This window comes from Pogona vitticeps, chromosome 3 (assembly GCF_051106095.1).
Source record: "Pogona vitticeps strain Pit_001003342236 chromosome 3, PviZW2.1, whole genome shotgun sequence".
Classification (NCBI taxonomy): Eukaryota; Metazoa; Chordata; class Lepidosauria; order Squamata; family Agamidae; genus Pogona; species Pogona vitticeps.
Genome location: NC_135785.1, coordinates 35,218,344 through 35,233,599, shown reverse-complemented (window position 1 = coordinate 35,233,599; position 15,256 = coordinate 35,218,344). Strand labels below are relative to the sequence as shown.

The following is a 15,256-nucleotide window of genomic DNA, read 5'->3' as shown; positions in this document are numbered from 1 at the left end:
AGTTGTGAGCTTTGAAGGACCCCTGCAGGGAAATTAAGGAGAGTAGCATTATGATTGTTATTCATTGCAAATCAGGATCTTAGGGATTGTACTGGAACTGGCACAGCTCACCAATCATTCTAATGGGTTTTACGGTAAAGTCCATTAATTTTTTTAAAAAAATACTAGACATATTTGCATTTTAAAAAGTCATAGTCTGCAAAATTCCCACAAAATAAGGTAAATTGGGTCAGTCTCATGGACAGATCCATGTATGTTCATTATATTTGTTCCCATGTTCCACCCATTTAAATAAGCTTGTCAATGTAAACAGTCAGGTTCCCAGATGGCATCCATTCTGTATTAACAGTAGAATGAAGTAGAAATAAACATTCAGGAGATGCTGCAAAGAGCTAAAGATCAGCAACACATACTGGGTATACAAATGCCACTATTCTACATAGCTGAATTTGTGGCTTGAAAGAGAGCTTTGTACTCTAAGTTGCTATGTATGTATGTATGTATGTATGTATGTATGTATGTATGTATGTATGTATGTATGTATGTATGTATGTATGTATGTATGTATGTATGTATGTATGTATGTATGTATGTATGTATTTTAATTAATTAATTAATTAATTAATTCATTAATTCATTCATTCATTCATTCATTCATTCATTCATTCATTCATTTTATTTTATTTGTATGCCGCCCACACTACCCAAAGGTCTCTGGGTAGCATTTAACTGTTTGTGCAATGATATTAATATAGAAATGAATATATGTTTGCAACCACATATTTAAGCATGTTCCACCATACAATATATGGAAACACACGAAAAGGGAGGGCAGGAGGAAGGGAGATACAAACACACACACACATATACACAAACATACAGTGGTGCCTTGCAAGATGATGTTAATTCGTTCCACAAAAAACGTCATTTTGTGAAAACATTATCTTGCGATAATGTTCTCTAGACTCTAGACAGCTACCATGTTCTCTAGACTCACAAACAGAGTATGGCTTAATAAGAAGTTGACGGCATACACCAAAATCCAGGTCTATAGAGCCTGTGTCCTGAGCACACTCCTATACTGCAGCGAGTCCTGGACCCTTTGTGCACAGCAGGAGAGGAAGCTGAACACCTTCCATATGCGTTGTCTCCGACACATTTTTGGTATCACCTGGCAGGACAAAGTTCCAAATAGAGTAGTCCTAGAACGAGCTGGAATTTTCAGCATGTATTCAATATTGAAACAGCGCCGTCTACATTGGCTTGGGCACATCGTGAGAATGGCTGATGGTCGAATTCCAAAAGATCTCCTGTATGGAGAATTAGTGCAGGGAAGCCGCCCCCGAGGGAGACCACAGCTGCGTTACAGGGACATCTGCAAGCGGGATCTGAAGGCCTTAGGAATGGACCTGAACAGATGGGAAACCTTGACGTCTGAGCATTCAGCCTGGAGGCAGGCGGTGCATCATGGCCTCTCCCAATTTGAAGAGACACTTGTACAGCAGACCGAGGCAAAGAGGCAGTCCCAAAACAAACAAAACCAGGGAGCTGGACAGGGGACAGACTGTATTTGTCTTCAATGTGGAAGAGATTGTCACTCTCGAATTGGCCTTCTCAGCCACACGAGACACTGTTCCAAGACCTCCATACAGAGCACGATACCATAGTCTCTCGAGACTGAAGGATGCCTACACACACATATCTTGCGAGACACAGTTCCCCATAGGAATGCATTGAAATCTAATTAATGTGTTCCTATGGGCAAAAAAAGTCAGAACAGTCAAATAAAAAATCTTTATAAATATCAAAGAAAAAGATTCATCTTGCAAAAAAGTGTCAGTTAAAAAATTGTCCTGCGAGTCGCGGACCCAACTGTCAAAAACATTGTCTTGCGAAAAAGCGTCTCTTTAAAAAAATCGTCTTGCGAAGCATAGACCCAAACATCATCTTGCGAAAATTGTCCATAGGAAAAACCGTCTTGCGAAGCGCAACAGTGATCTCAAAAACTAATCGTCTTGTGGATTAATCGTCCCGTGAGGCAATCGTCTTGCGAGGCACCACTGTACATTGGTTCAAAAGTATTCAACAGTCATTCTTACAAACACATGCACTAAGTAAGCACATAATGATGTAATCTCTAAACAGTCTTATCAGAGATATTATAACATCTGTTCTGAGACTGGATGCAACAGTTTCTTTCATTAAAACTTCAATTCAATGAATTTGGACTCATCATTTCAAAAAATCAGTTTATCTTTATACTGCAATAGGACACAGAATAATTGAAAACAGCATAATTTCACAACTGATGTAATGTTGTATTTCTTTTTTTGCTTGTTATTTGGCACTGATGCACACAAAGTTCTTTATTTTCTTCCCCTTTGCTTACTCAGTTGCTCAGGCTTGAGTTACTATGATTTTATCCAGCAGATTCCCATGACTTACAATCTGCGCTGGAGAAGTGACTGTTAAGACAGGAGATGTCTGCAGTGTGGCTGTGAACATGTAGCTTGTAGGCTTTTCTCTGTAAATGAAAGCTGTAAATAAGACTAAGCCACATTCAGTCTATGTTAAACAAACAAACAATCAAAATCAGCAGAATGTAATAGCTCAAAGGTTAGGAGTTCAAATGCCCACTGTGCCTCCTGCAAATAGAGTCAGCCTGTGTAGCCTTGGGTAAGCAGCATGATCTCACGGTGCACAGTCCCTCCCAAAAAAAGGGAACGGTAAACCAGTTCTGAGTATTCTCTACCTGGAAAATGCTGAAAAAGAATCACCGTAAGTGACTGGATGACATATGGTTATTATTTTTAATACCTGCATACTGTAATTGCTCCCAGCAATTGCAAACAAATTGTACTTAGAACTAAACCGGTCCTTAAAATTCTATTCAAGAAAGCAGAAGCCATCACCATTTTATATAATTTACATAATTTATCTTAGCAATTTTTTGTTCCCTTTTGTCCATTTGTGCAAAAAAAAAAGAAGAGTTCTTGTTCTGCTTTCTTGTTGAAAACACCACATTTTTGATCTCTTTCCTTGATAAGAGCACATTTTCAGGTAGTAAACAGAAAAATTCTGCAGTACCTCATCCACACATACAGAGATGAGACAAGCAACAATTTCGATCCCTTTCCAAAAAAAATGCCTAGACAAAAACAATAAGTGTTTAGTGGATTGTATAGTTTTCAAAGAAGTAGCCATGTTAGTCTGTGCAAGCATATCAGAGACAAAGAAAAAAAACAAGAGACAGAAACCTTGTGGCATTTTAAAAACAGACTCCTATATTTTACATATGTTTTAATATATTAAATATATATATGTATTTTATATATTAAACAATAGTTTCTTAAAGTTTTGTTAATAGCTGCCAAAGGGCTTGAGTGCCAGATTCCCTGAGAACAGCACATACATTTCTAATTTCTGTCATGCAAGCAAGCTGATCCTAAGTTTGGGAGAAGTTAAATTGAATCAACATACTTAGCTTTCACAAGACATGTGTCAGCTTTTCTGGATGCTGGTGCCGAATGAACCATACATTTTGTCTACAGTGGTATAATTTACATTGTATAGCCTTTGAATCTGCAGAAATTCACAAGGATAACTCTTGACTGGACCTAGAAAGCTGCCTTAATAGTTGAACAATAACTAATACTTTCTTGGGAACCATGTCCATGCATATTTAATAAGTGAACGTGGGCACTTTCTCATCATATAACTTGTTAAACACAACCTAGAAAACTTTCCCTCCATTTAAGCAGGGGGAGGGGTCCTCCTGATCCCTCAGCTCCCCCTTGTGACAGGCATAGCTTCCACGCCAGAAGTCTCCACCCCAGAAGGCAAAGGTAAAACATTCATTCCTCTGTGAACATTACCAACTTATTCTGGCACAGGTTGGACAACTGCAACCCCCCAGTTGTTGTCTGAGTGCAGCTCTTGGTAGACCTAGGCAGCATAGTTAATGGTGAGGGAATATGAGAGTTGTAGTACTTCAACCTCTGAAGGGCTGCAGTGTTTCACTCCAGTTTTATGAGCTTGAAAGGTTGCCTGGTTTACTTTAGCTGTGCCTAGAAAAATACACGAAACTGTAGGGAAACAGGAGGGCCTTCTTTGTGGTGGCTCCTGAGAAAGGATATAGTTTCCCCTGGAAGCCCATTCCATTGTAGATGGTATATTTTACTGTGAGCTCTTGTGGCTCAAGTCAACTTCCCCCAGCATGTCTAAGGAAAGACATAACCCACAAAAGTTCACATTAAAATACAGCAGTTAATCTTTAAGGTGCCACAGCATTGCAACCTATTGCTTTTGTTGTTGTTTTTATTGTTGTTTATCTAATATAATTGCTAGTGTGAACACCCAATATTGACAGCCAACCTTACCTCATTGGGGAGACTCGCCTTTTCTACATAGTAGCTGCCACATCTGGAAAAGTGCTTCTCCATGCCATTCAGAAATCATTCTCACTAATCTGAGATATGGCATAGTATCCACCCTATGTGAAGGTTGAAAACCAACTCTTTCGCCGCATAGCTGTAATACAGAAGTCCTTGATATGCTTAAAAGTAGCTCACAGAATTCTAGCTTACCTGTTGACTTCCCATCCTGGAATAATGAGGTGAGATGCAAGTGATGGGGTAAACTGGAGCCACACTTTATTAACATTAGCCAAATTGTTAACTTCAGAGTCCAGCCAAAAGAGGAGCCTGCCATAGTGCGGAATCAGGTTTGTAACGGAGATCTCACTGGACCCCTTCTTCATGAAAATGAGCGTGTCCCATGCCCCAAGATTGCACAGCCCTGAAGATAGCACAGCCCTGGCCGGCCATTCTCTGAGCACAACTGGGCCTAAAGTCTCCTATCTCTTGGTGGCCGTCAGCCCACAAGTGGTCCCAGCGCATCCCCCCACCACACTTTAATCTCATGATCCGCAGTGCTGTGAGTTTGGATGCGCTATAACCTCCCCTGTGCTCCAAGAACTCACTGATCCATCTGTATTCTGCACTTCCCACCAGTGTGACCGACAAAAAAATTCCTGCCTGTACAGTAATTAATATCCCTGATGCTCTCTACAAGTGTCTGATAGGTGAAAAAACCCTGCTCCCACCGGTCAGGAAGCAGGTAAAAAATTCAAGAAGCAGGTCAAAAATTCCTATCCAGGCCCCAAAGATGATCAGTAAAACTCATTCTAGAACTGAGGGCGGGTGGGTGGGTTGCAAGCTTTGAAAGAGGATGATGTCGGGGAGGAGAAACTATAAGTAAGCTGCTCCTTCCCCCCTCCCCTCCTGTATAGCTAAATATAATTGTCTCATCTCGCGTTATACCAGGAGGAAGAGCAAAGAGGCTCTTCATGATGAAGCAAGCTCATCAGCAGACCTACCATTCTATTGGAGTCCATACCATGGACATACCATGGACAAATCCTACTCGCCATTTTCTTGCAGTGTATCTGTCATGGCAATTGATAAATATTATAATTCAGAATTAGAGGTGGCACATCAGAAAATGTAGATTTTGGGCTCCATTTCATTCCTGTATGTTATCTTGGACAGTACCATTTACCATACATTAATTTTATTATGATAATTCTGGCAGTTTATCCTTTTGTGTTGGAGAAATGATACTAATTTATAGAACAGGGTCTTCCTTCCTTGTTCAAATAGCAAACACAAATAACAGTTAATATATGTAGATGTGGATTTTGACATTTCAAACTTCTTAAATGATAATATGCATCTGGATGTTACAGAATCATAAATTTGATTTGCAGCTGGTGTGTACATCTTTGCCAAGCTGTTAATGAATGCTGAGGTTCCTCAATGTTATAATCAAACTGCATTATATATGAAAGAGTAGCTATAGTCCTTTACAATTCTTTCTTCATAGCAGTTATTTAAAATGTATTGTGCACATATGCGGCTTGGCAATCCAACATTGAGTTAAGGGCACTTAAAATCCTTTTATTCAACTGTTTAGTCTTTCTTTCTTTCTTGGATTGTGGCCCATGTGATCTAAAATTTAAATCTGTTGGCCCATGAAGTGTAAAATATTTAAATAAGGTTCACAGAGAAATCGCTGTATTAGTCTGTTTCAACATGTTGGCAAGAGAGAACAGGGGTGGGGGCAGAGACTGTAGCATTTTTAAAGACGAACAGATTCATTTCAGTGTAAGCCTTTGTGGATCAAAATTTACTTCTTCAGACAGAAGGAGGACATATACATGTTCTTTGTATTTGTTTCATGGTGATGAGATTCATGCCCAGGTGTGAATGCAGATAACAGGCAAAGCAGCACGCTAACACAGAAATGGGACTACCATGCTGTTAATTAGCAGATCCTAGCCAGGGTGATAAACTGGGTAAATACTTGGACAGAGTTAAGAGTCTTTTGAGGGAGATAATTATTTTATACCAACAAGGCATCATGGAAAGTTGGGTTGTTCATGTTGGGTTATTAAGTTGAGTTGAAGCTTGCTAAGAAACCTTGATCTCTATTTAGACACTGAGAGATGCATTGGATGATGATGATGATTTGGTAGCCAATTTCTCCCTCTTGAATCTCATTTTCAGTATAATTTACCAGAAAGTCAAAACTCTGCAACATCCCTTTCCATGTGTCTTTTAAAAACAACTTAATATTTTTAACCTTACGTGTGCTGAATTTACTGGTGCAAATTGGGAGCTTAAGTCTATAAAAGATTGAAAAAGATGCTTCATCCACCTCAGAAAGTGCCATTTGTTCAGAGACAGTGCACAGTCCTGATTTGTACTCTGTGTTTCTTTCCTTGAGAGTGAGTTTATGTATTATTTATTTATTTAAAATATTTTACCCTGCCTTTGTCCTTAAAAGAACCCAAGGCAGCTTACATCATTGAAATCACAACATTTAAAAACTAAAAAGTAAGTATACAAATATTAAGGAAAAATAGACAAGTATTATACAGTGGTGCCTCGCTATGGGGAAACATCGCTAAATGGAACGGAAAAGCCCATTGGAACGCATTAAACTTCGTTTAATGCATTCCAAATGGGCCCAAAACTCACCGTTCTGCGATGTTTCCCCATCTGGCCATGGCCATTTTGGGTGCTCCGGTGGCCATTTTTGGTGTTCCAGCGGCCATTTTGGGTGTTCCGGTGGCCATTTTGGGTGTTCCGGCGGCCATTTTGGGTGTTCCAGCGGACATTTGGAGTGTTCCAGCAGCCATTTTGGGTGTTCCGGCGGCTATTTTGGAACCGCCGAACAGCTGTTCCCCCATCGCAGTGCGAAGAAACATTGGTATGCAATCGCATTAGCGATCGCAAAATCTGCACCGCTATGCGGATTCATCGTTAAACGGTGTGCTCATTATGCGAGGCACCACTGTATTTAAAATATGAAAACCAATACTAAAAACACATTTAAAAGCAATAGAGCACAACAATCCATTATAAAAACCACCTTTCTCAGACAGACAGCCACTAAGGAAAAGCTTACCTGAAGAGAAAGGTATTTGCCTGCTTGCAGAAGGACAGCAAAGATGGGACCACTCTGGCTTCCTGTGGGTGGGAGTTCCAGATGCATGTATTGGCAATAAATAAATTGTTGGTGGTACAGAATTCTATGAGTCACCTTCCAGCTTCAGTTCTGATTTCCAGGTCAAATTCTCCAACAGTTTTTAGTCCTGCTTTATGCCCTACATTAGCTTTTGAGTGCTACATTAGCATTTAGTGTGGTTAATTTGCTCCTGAACATGTGCACAAAAGCTTTCCACCAGGCAAGAGGGTTGGGATTTAAAGGGAAGGGGAGTGGGTTTGACAGGCTAAGGGGATAAGTGGGTGGGATAAAATGGGAATTCTTTCCTGGCTTAGATTAAATTCACTGTGGAAGAAAGCATTACAGCCTCTCCCAAACATATCTCAAAGTCTCAAGATGGTCTTTTGCCAGTACATTTATGAGTTCCAAATGACCAATCACCATCATGTAAAAGGTTGCTGTGTTTTATATAGTATACCCTCCAAATAGCCCTCAATGATGGTCCTAGGTAGAGCTCTACCTTAAGAACCAATAACCTTCTTCCTCATTTTGGCCTTTGAAAAATCTCTCCCTGAGAAGCTGAAGGCTGATTTACTTAACTCCGTTATGCATGATAAAACCACCACATATGTGTTAGAGAACATTAATGTTGAAGATGAAATGAGCATGCATACATAAATATCCTAGAGCTAAGACATAATGATTCATGATGTTGACCCAAGGCACAGCAGTTACAAGAATGTTTTTTTTTAAAAAAAATGCCCAGATCCATGAACTAGGAAATATGGTGATTTACTATTTAGTAAATGGTTGCATAAATCAGTTCCCAAGTGACTGCTCAGGAACCATTCAATTAATGACCTCTGAATGCACTCATTTACAGTACGTATGTATGGCTCATGCACTGTTCAGCATGCTAGTGGGCAGCCTGGGTCAGAATGACCTTGTTTTGCTGCAGTGCAAAGCTTTAGTGTTATCAATGTACTTTAGAAAAACTGTCCCTCCTTGTAACCCTTAAAAATGGTTTTCTGCTTTGATGATTTATGATTTATTTAGCTTCATAGACAGGGGGAGAGATGAATGAATAATACATGCATCATTATCTGATACATTTTGGATTACTTAGACAAGACTAGCTGAGAGTTGCCCTCATTTACAGTTCCTCTGATTGTGCCTTGGTTGCCTCTATAAAAGGAGACCCTGTTGTTTGTCACTCAGCATTATAACAGCAAGGCTCTGAAATTAATACCTGCTTAGGAGGCTTGTGCTGGTTGGACTACAAAGAATACATTCATCCGAACGATTACAGTTTTGGATAACCCCTTTCCTCTGCTCCTATTTGCCAGCTTGATTTGGTTTTAAAGAGCTGGGCTCAAATGTATCTGACAATATGCTTCTGAGGAAATTTCTAGAATCTCCCCCCCCCCACACACACACACACCATTTTGTACTTCCTGAGAGAAGGAAGCAAGGCCACTTTTTGGATCCCTATCCAAATATTCTGTGAAGATTTTGATGGTGATGCCATTCCTCTGCTCCCAAAGCGCCCCAATCCATGTTTGTTCTGCAACATTTATTTTTTTATTTTTTTTGAGAGAGAGAGAGTTGTGAATTTGGAGAAATGCCAAATTCTGAACTCAATTAGCCTGGTTTGTGCTGGGTCTGAACCAAACCTGAATAGCCAGGTTAGTTCTGGGGTGAAATGAAATTTCCATACTGATTTGTGGCTGGAGTACAAATCAAATTAGATGGGGCACAAATCATTCCAGCTATTTCATTATCTCTCCTGTCACCACACAAAAACACCTTTCTTGTAAGGGAAAGAAAATTTAAAGGTGCCTAGTACAGTATACAAATCCCTGGAACTAGTTGATTGAAATTTGGCAGGTTTGCTCTCCTCTTTAGAGCCCTTTATGTCATCCTATTTCATATATAATAATATGTGTCAATTCTGACTTACGGTGAGCTTTTTTCAGGGTTCCCTTGGTATACCCAGTAATAGTTTACCATTTCCTTCTTCTGGGGGTGCCCCGGGACTGTGCAGTTTGCCCAAGGTGACTCAGGCTAGTGCTAGTCCTACGATGCACAGTAGAGAATCAAAATCCAAACTTCTAACTAACTCACTCAGCTATCCATGTTGTTTAGTCGTTAAGTAGCATCCGACTCTTCATGACCCCATGGACCAGAGCATGCCAGGCCCTCCTGTCTTCCACTACCTCCCGGAGTTGAGTTAAATTCATGTTGGTAGCTTCAATGATACTGTCCAACCATCTCATCCTCTGTCGTCCCCGTCTCCTCTTGTCTTCACACTTTCCCAACATCAGGGTCTTTTCCAGGGAGTCTTCTCTTCTCATGAGATGGCCAAAGTATTGGAGCCTCAGCTTCAGGATCTGACCTTCCAGTGAGCACTCAGGACTGATTTCCTTCAAAATGGATAGGTTTGTTCTCTTTGTAGTCCAGGGGACTCTCAAGAGCCTCCTCCAGCACCACAATTCAAAAGCATCAGTTCTTCAGTGGTCAGATTTCTTTATGGTCCAGCTCTCGCTTCTATACATCACAACAGGAAAAACCATAGCTTTGACTATTCAGAGTTTTGTTGGCAAGGTAATGTCTCTGCTTTTTAAGATGCTGTCATGGTTTGTCATCGCTTTCCTCCCAAGAAGCGGGCGTCTTTTAATTTTGTGGCTGCTGTCACCATCTGCAGTGATCATGGAGCCCAAGAAAGTAAAATCTGTCACTGCCTCCATATCTTCCCCTTCTATTTGCAGGAGCAGGAACTGGCAAATCACTCCAGTATCTTTGCCAAGAAAACCCCATGAACAGAAACAAAAGGCTAACCATGTACATCAGGGCAAACAAAAAAAAGTCATAACTGTTTTGATTTTCTCGTGCAAGGCAATGGGAGACTTGCAAATTGATTCAGGTCACAAATTGTATCAGGTGGGCACAAACTACTTTGGATTAAATTGGGATACATTCCAAAACTGAGATTTCACTCCCAAATTGGATTGAGAGATCTGTGCAGAGCCTTAATTCAATCAACCATCGGGCAACCCCCTTTGTCATATGTGGTGCATGATTTAAGGAACTAAAACCAATTCTCATATTTGGTATCTGGGGAAACGCACTATCTGACTAAAAAAACAGGACAGTCTGTTACAGGGCACAAAAATATTGGCTGGGCTTGATATAAGTCACATTATCTGCTCTTAAACTACTATTTTATTTTTGTAAGACTTCATGTGTGCTGATATGGACCACAAAGACATCACATAGTTATTTGCTAGAGGCAGGAGTAATTAGAGCACAGTGTCAACATTCAAGCTGCCCTTTGCTATGTAAAGCTTGGCATCCTTTTTCCTGCTGGCAACATGGGCACGATATTGGGCAGCAATATTGGGCCATTTCCTGGCTCTTGCAATTGTGAACATAGAAGGACAATACCCCATATTCATAAACCGGAGGTTTTTTGAAGAATTGAATTAGTTCAAATAAAGGTTTCCCCTAGAAATGGAGGCCTCCTTAATGATGGTCTCTGAAAATGTAATTTCCCCTGGTTTACATTTTCCAGGGTTTAGAGAATAACAATGCCGTTAACATCATACTTTTATGTTCCTGATACATATCATCTAATAACAGTGTTCTTTGGGCAAAGAATGGACTATATGAGATGGTAGACCGATTCAGACTGTTTCATTTCTTTTAGCTTTATTAGTTTTCAGATAACCTCCAAAATGAAGCTTGCCATGTAAATATATTAACTGTCTTGTCAGGTGCAAAATGCGGTTCTGTACTTGTGTTTTCAAGAACTGATCAACTGAGTTGGGTACTGCATGCAGCATTTTATCAAAACTGAACCAACTGAGTGTAATGGGAAGTGGAGCTTGTCAGTTAGCCACCCATTTGCAGGAATGCTCTTTCTGCTTCCAGCCATCAAATCCCATCTACAGAAGTGTCCCTGCTGGCTGGGAGAGTCTAAGAGGTGGAGGCCAAGAAGTCCCCCACCCACCCAGTTTAGGCTTTTCCAACTCATTTCATTGTGCGTCTTATCTTCTGCTTTCAAGATTCAGTTTTCCTACATGGAAATGTATTTTCCAGGCTCACATTAGCTATTGCTGAGAACTGAAAGAATTCCATCCAAACCATTCTTCTTGTATTTCATTGGTGTACTGTGGGAGTGGGAAAAAGACTGAGGAAAAATTGAAGACATGGTGGAAGATCCATAATTTTATCTTCTGCAAGGGTAAATCCTTTAAGGACAAAATCAACTAGAAGAAGATTAAACTGCCTTTGAGTTGTGATGCTGAAGGAAATGATTCTGAGAAGGGGTATGTACTGGATTAGGACCTACCGCAAACCCCAAACCAGCTTCACCTGGTTCATACCCCTCCCTCCATGATAATTTCTTGTTCTTCTTTTTTCTCCAACAATCTACTGGCCCTACAGAGAAAAAATATAGCTCAGTTGATTAGCTACATGGCTGTTGAGCCACAGGTTGGGAATTTGATTCCCTACTGTGTTTCCCAGGAGAGGAGACAGCCTATGTAGCCTTGGGCAAGCTGCATAGCCCCAGGGTGCCCCCCCCCAAAAGATGGAAATGGTAAATGACTTCTGAGTGCTTTATACCTAGAAACCCCTGAAAGAGTCACAATAAGACTGTACTCGATGACACATAAATTTTATTATTATTATTACCATCACAGCTTCCTCTTCCCCTTTCGTCTTGGGACTTCGTCAACAATCTCCCCTATACCTGAATGTGCTTTCAAAACTGTAGTTCTAAAGTGTGATTCTGTCCCTTTGGTCTCAAAAGTAGCTTCTGTGCATTTTTTATTCACTCATTCACTATTGCTAGCTTTTTCAAACCCAGTAAAATGTGGAGTAATTGTGTATCTCATTCTTCAGATTAGCGTTGCATTGGTTTTACAGCAAAACTGGAGGAAAGAGAACAAACAGAATAGTCATGAGAGGAAAAGTAGCTACAAGATTTGTAGTTAATTTGAAAAACTCCCTTTGGTATACCTTTCCAGTCCACAGGAGAACTGGAAGTGCAGAAGACCTTTTAAGGACATTAGACCATGATTGCAGTCTATTAATCCATCTAATTTAGACTGATTCAACTGCATTTGGTAGTGGATTTTCATCTATACAGATATGATCAGCCAGAGTTAAATTTGAACTAAGTACTATGATGTTCCTGTGTATGCATCTCAGAGTTAAAAATAAGAAACCCTATAATTGCTTCCAACCAAGCAATCAGTAGTGATCAAGAAACCTGTTTGGTGCCTGCTATCACTGTGAAAAGCTAATATGCCTCATTTTATCTAACATTTGATGCCTTTCATGATTCACTATGATACAGGAACACTTTGCTTCCTTATCTTATTTTGGTGTTAATCTAGTCCATGTTTATTGAGATCAAACATCTTGTTCTATCTAGGACAAAGACATGGGATCCCCCAGATATTTTCACCGGTAATTCCCATCATCCCAACCCAATATGGCCAATAGTAAGAAATTATGGGAACTGCAGTCCCACAAAAGCAGGAACACAAAATCCAAAGGTTTCCTATTGGGAATAGACATTGATGGCAAGAGAAACATGCTCTCCTGTAAAATATGTTCATCTCTGCTACCATAAATGATTTTAATACAAACTTCTATTTCTACCCATAGTTCTTCTATCTACTTTGTGAGTTCTCTCAGCTGTTAGATGTGAAATTTTATTATAATACGTATTTTAATAATGTATATGAATTGTCACTTATTATGGCCCTTTATCATATGCATTTGTAGCAGAGCTTACCAAAAAGTAGAAGAAGGAGAATGTGAATGCAATTTGTATACTGTTTAATCAACAGTGATCTTTTGTTTCACAGAACCATTAGATGAACTGAAGATCAGGAGCCACAGCACTGAACCACTACCAAAGCTGGAAAACAAAGAAAGAGGAGGTCATCATGGGCCATCTTCGTCCAGAGAGCCAATAAAAGCTCAGGAGTGGGATGGGACACCAGGACCCCCACTTGTGTCTAGTAGACTTGGAAGATCTTCTGTTAGTCCAACTATGTTGGCAGGAAATAATAGCTCGGGTAAGTGGAAATGCAAAAGAACCAGATAAATGGATTATCACAAATTACAGCTAAAAGTATCTTTCCACATCCACCCAGGCAGTATGTTACTCCAAAAATTAATCATTCTGAAATCTGAAAATTCTATGCCGTAAGTCATCTAGCACAATACAGAATCTTTAGCAGCAGCTAGGGATGTAGATCATGACTTAGTTTGTTACTGCATGCCATACAAGAACTCACACACACAAACACAAATGCAGAAATTTGTTTGCTGCAAGATTGTGAGGATCTTTGATTGTCAAAGATCAAATTTGTTCAATTTTGAGATATATTTGTGTGCATTTCTGAAAAAAAAACCTAGAATAACCATTTGCCTTGGTGCACGAATTATTAAAAGTAAAAGCAATTAATAGTTTGCTTCCATCTTCGTAACATTCAGGCTGCCCTTGTGGGCTTATTCTGGGTATGTGACTTACACCACAAAATTAACAGAAGCTAGAGCCATTTTGTATGAATGTGCAATTTTAAAAAAATCTGGATATGAGAAATCTCACAGGACCTTGAAATTCCTTTCTGAGTTGTCTCATTGTGTAGAGATTGCTTGCCGCATCAAGAAACAAGGCATTAGTGTGCATTCATGAAGGCTTTCACGGCCGGGATCTAATGCTGTTTGTGGGGTTTTTGGGCTCTTTGGCTGTGTTCTGAAGGTTGTTCTTCCTAATGTTTCGCCAGTCTCTGTGGCCGGCATCTTCAGAGGACAGCATTCTGTGCTCATGAAGATGCTGGCCACAGAGACTGGCAAAATGTTAGGAAGACCAACCTTCAGAACACAGCCAAAAAGTCTGAAAAACCCACAACAAGCATTAGTGTGTATTTTACACACCAAAACTGCAAGCAAAAAATCAAGGTAAATCTCTCCCTCTAGGTCACCTTTTGGAAGTCTCATAAGAGGATGCACCCCAACCATTTAGATACACGTCTCTATAATTTTTGTTCAACGTTATGGTCCTGTTCTTAGTAATTTGTCATATCTGGCAGGAAAATTGTCTTTGCTGCTTGTGGTGGAAAGGCTGAACCCTGCTGGCAGCTGAGACTTCTTAGTACTCTGCAAGGATTTAATCTTAAAGGAGATCTTTACTAAGCTGGTATAACTAATTGAGCTGCTTTAAAGTCGTGTGAAGCAGAAAAAAATATTCTTACAATATTTCTTTCTTTACATCTTAGTATTAATACTAGTTTTAAGCACATGTCTGTTCTGCATTTGTGGAATGTTTGTAACCTGATGCTGATCAGTTACCAGAATATACATACCTAATCTTGACTGATATAGCGGAGAAATTTGTTATCAAATCATCACTTTAGGACAGAGGTAGAGGTGAGCAATAACAAGACTGCTACTTGATATTGCTCTTTTAAATGCCTGAATGCCAGACTTACTTGTCTTAGTGTAAACATGAAGTTTCAATTATCCATGTGCCTTAATTAGGTGAATCCCCCTCATTGTCACTGGAGGACAAGCCTTTCTAAGCATACTATATCTGTGGACTGTGTGCACAACTGGGTTTGATTCAGAGATACTGCACATACGCAAAGCCATGCCTTTTCTCCACATAGTCTGATATGTTGATACATCATCATATAGGGGAACGTCTATATGAAGAAAGCTCTTGTGA

At 39.9% G+C, this 15,256-nt stretch overlaps 1 protein-coding gene across 6 annotated transcripts in view; it reads left to right on the top strand.

The window, feature by feature from the left end:
• Positions 1-15,256, top strand: part of NYAP2 (neuronal tyrosine-phosphorylated phosphoinositide-3-kinase adaptor 2) — a 170,960-nt gene that overhangs the window by 108,129 nt on the left and 47,575 nt on the right. For all 6 annotated transcript variants that reach the window (XM_078389179.1, XM_020792642.3, XM_020792643.3 and 3 more), the window contains exon 5: positions 13,389-13,601. In XM_078389179.1, the coding sequence (XP_078245305.1) occupies positions 13,389-13,601 (213 nt within the window). The remainder of the gene's footprint in view (positions 1-13,388; positions 13,602-15,256) is intronic.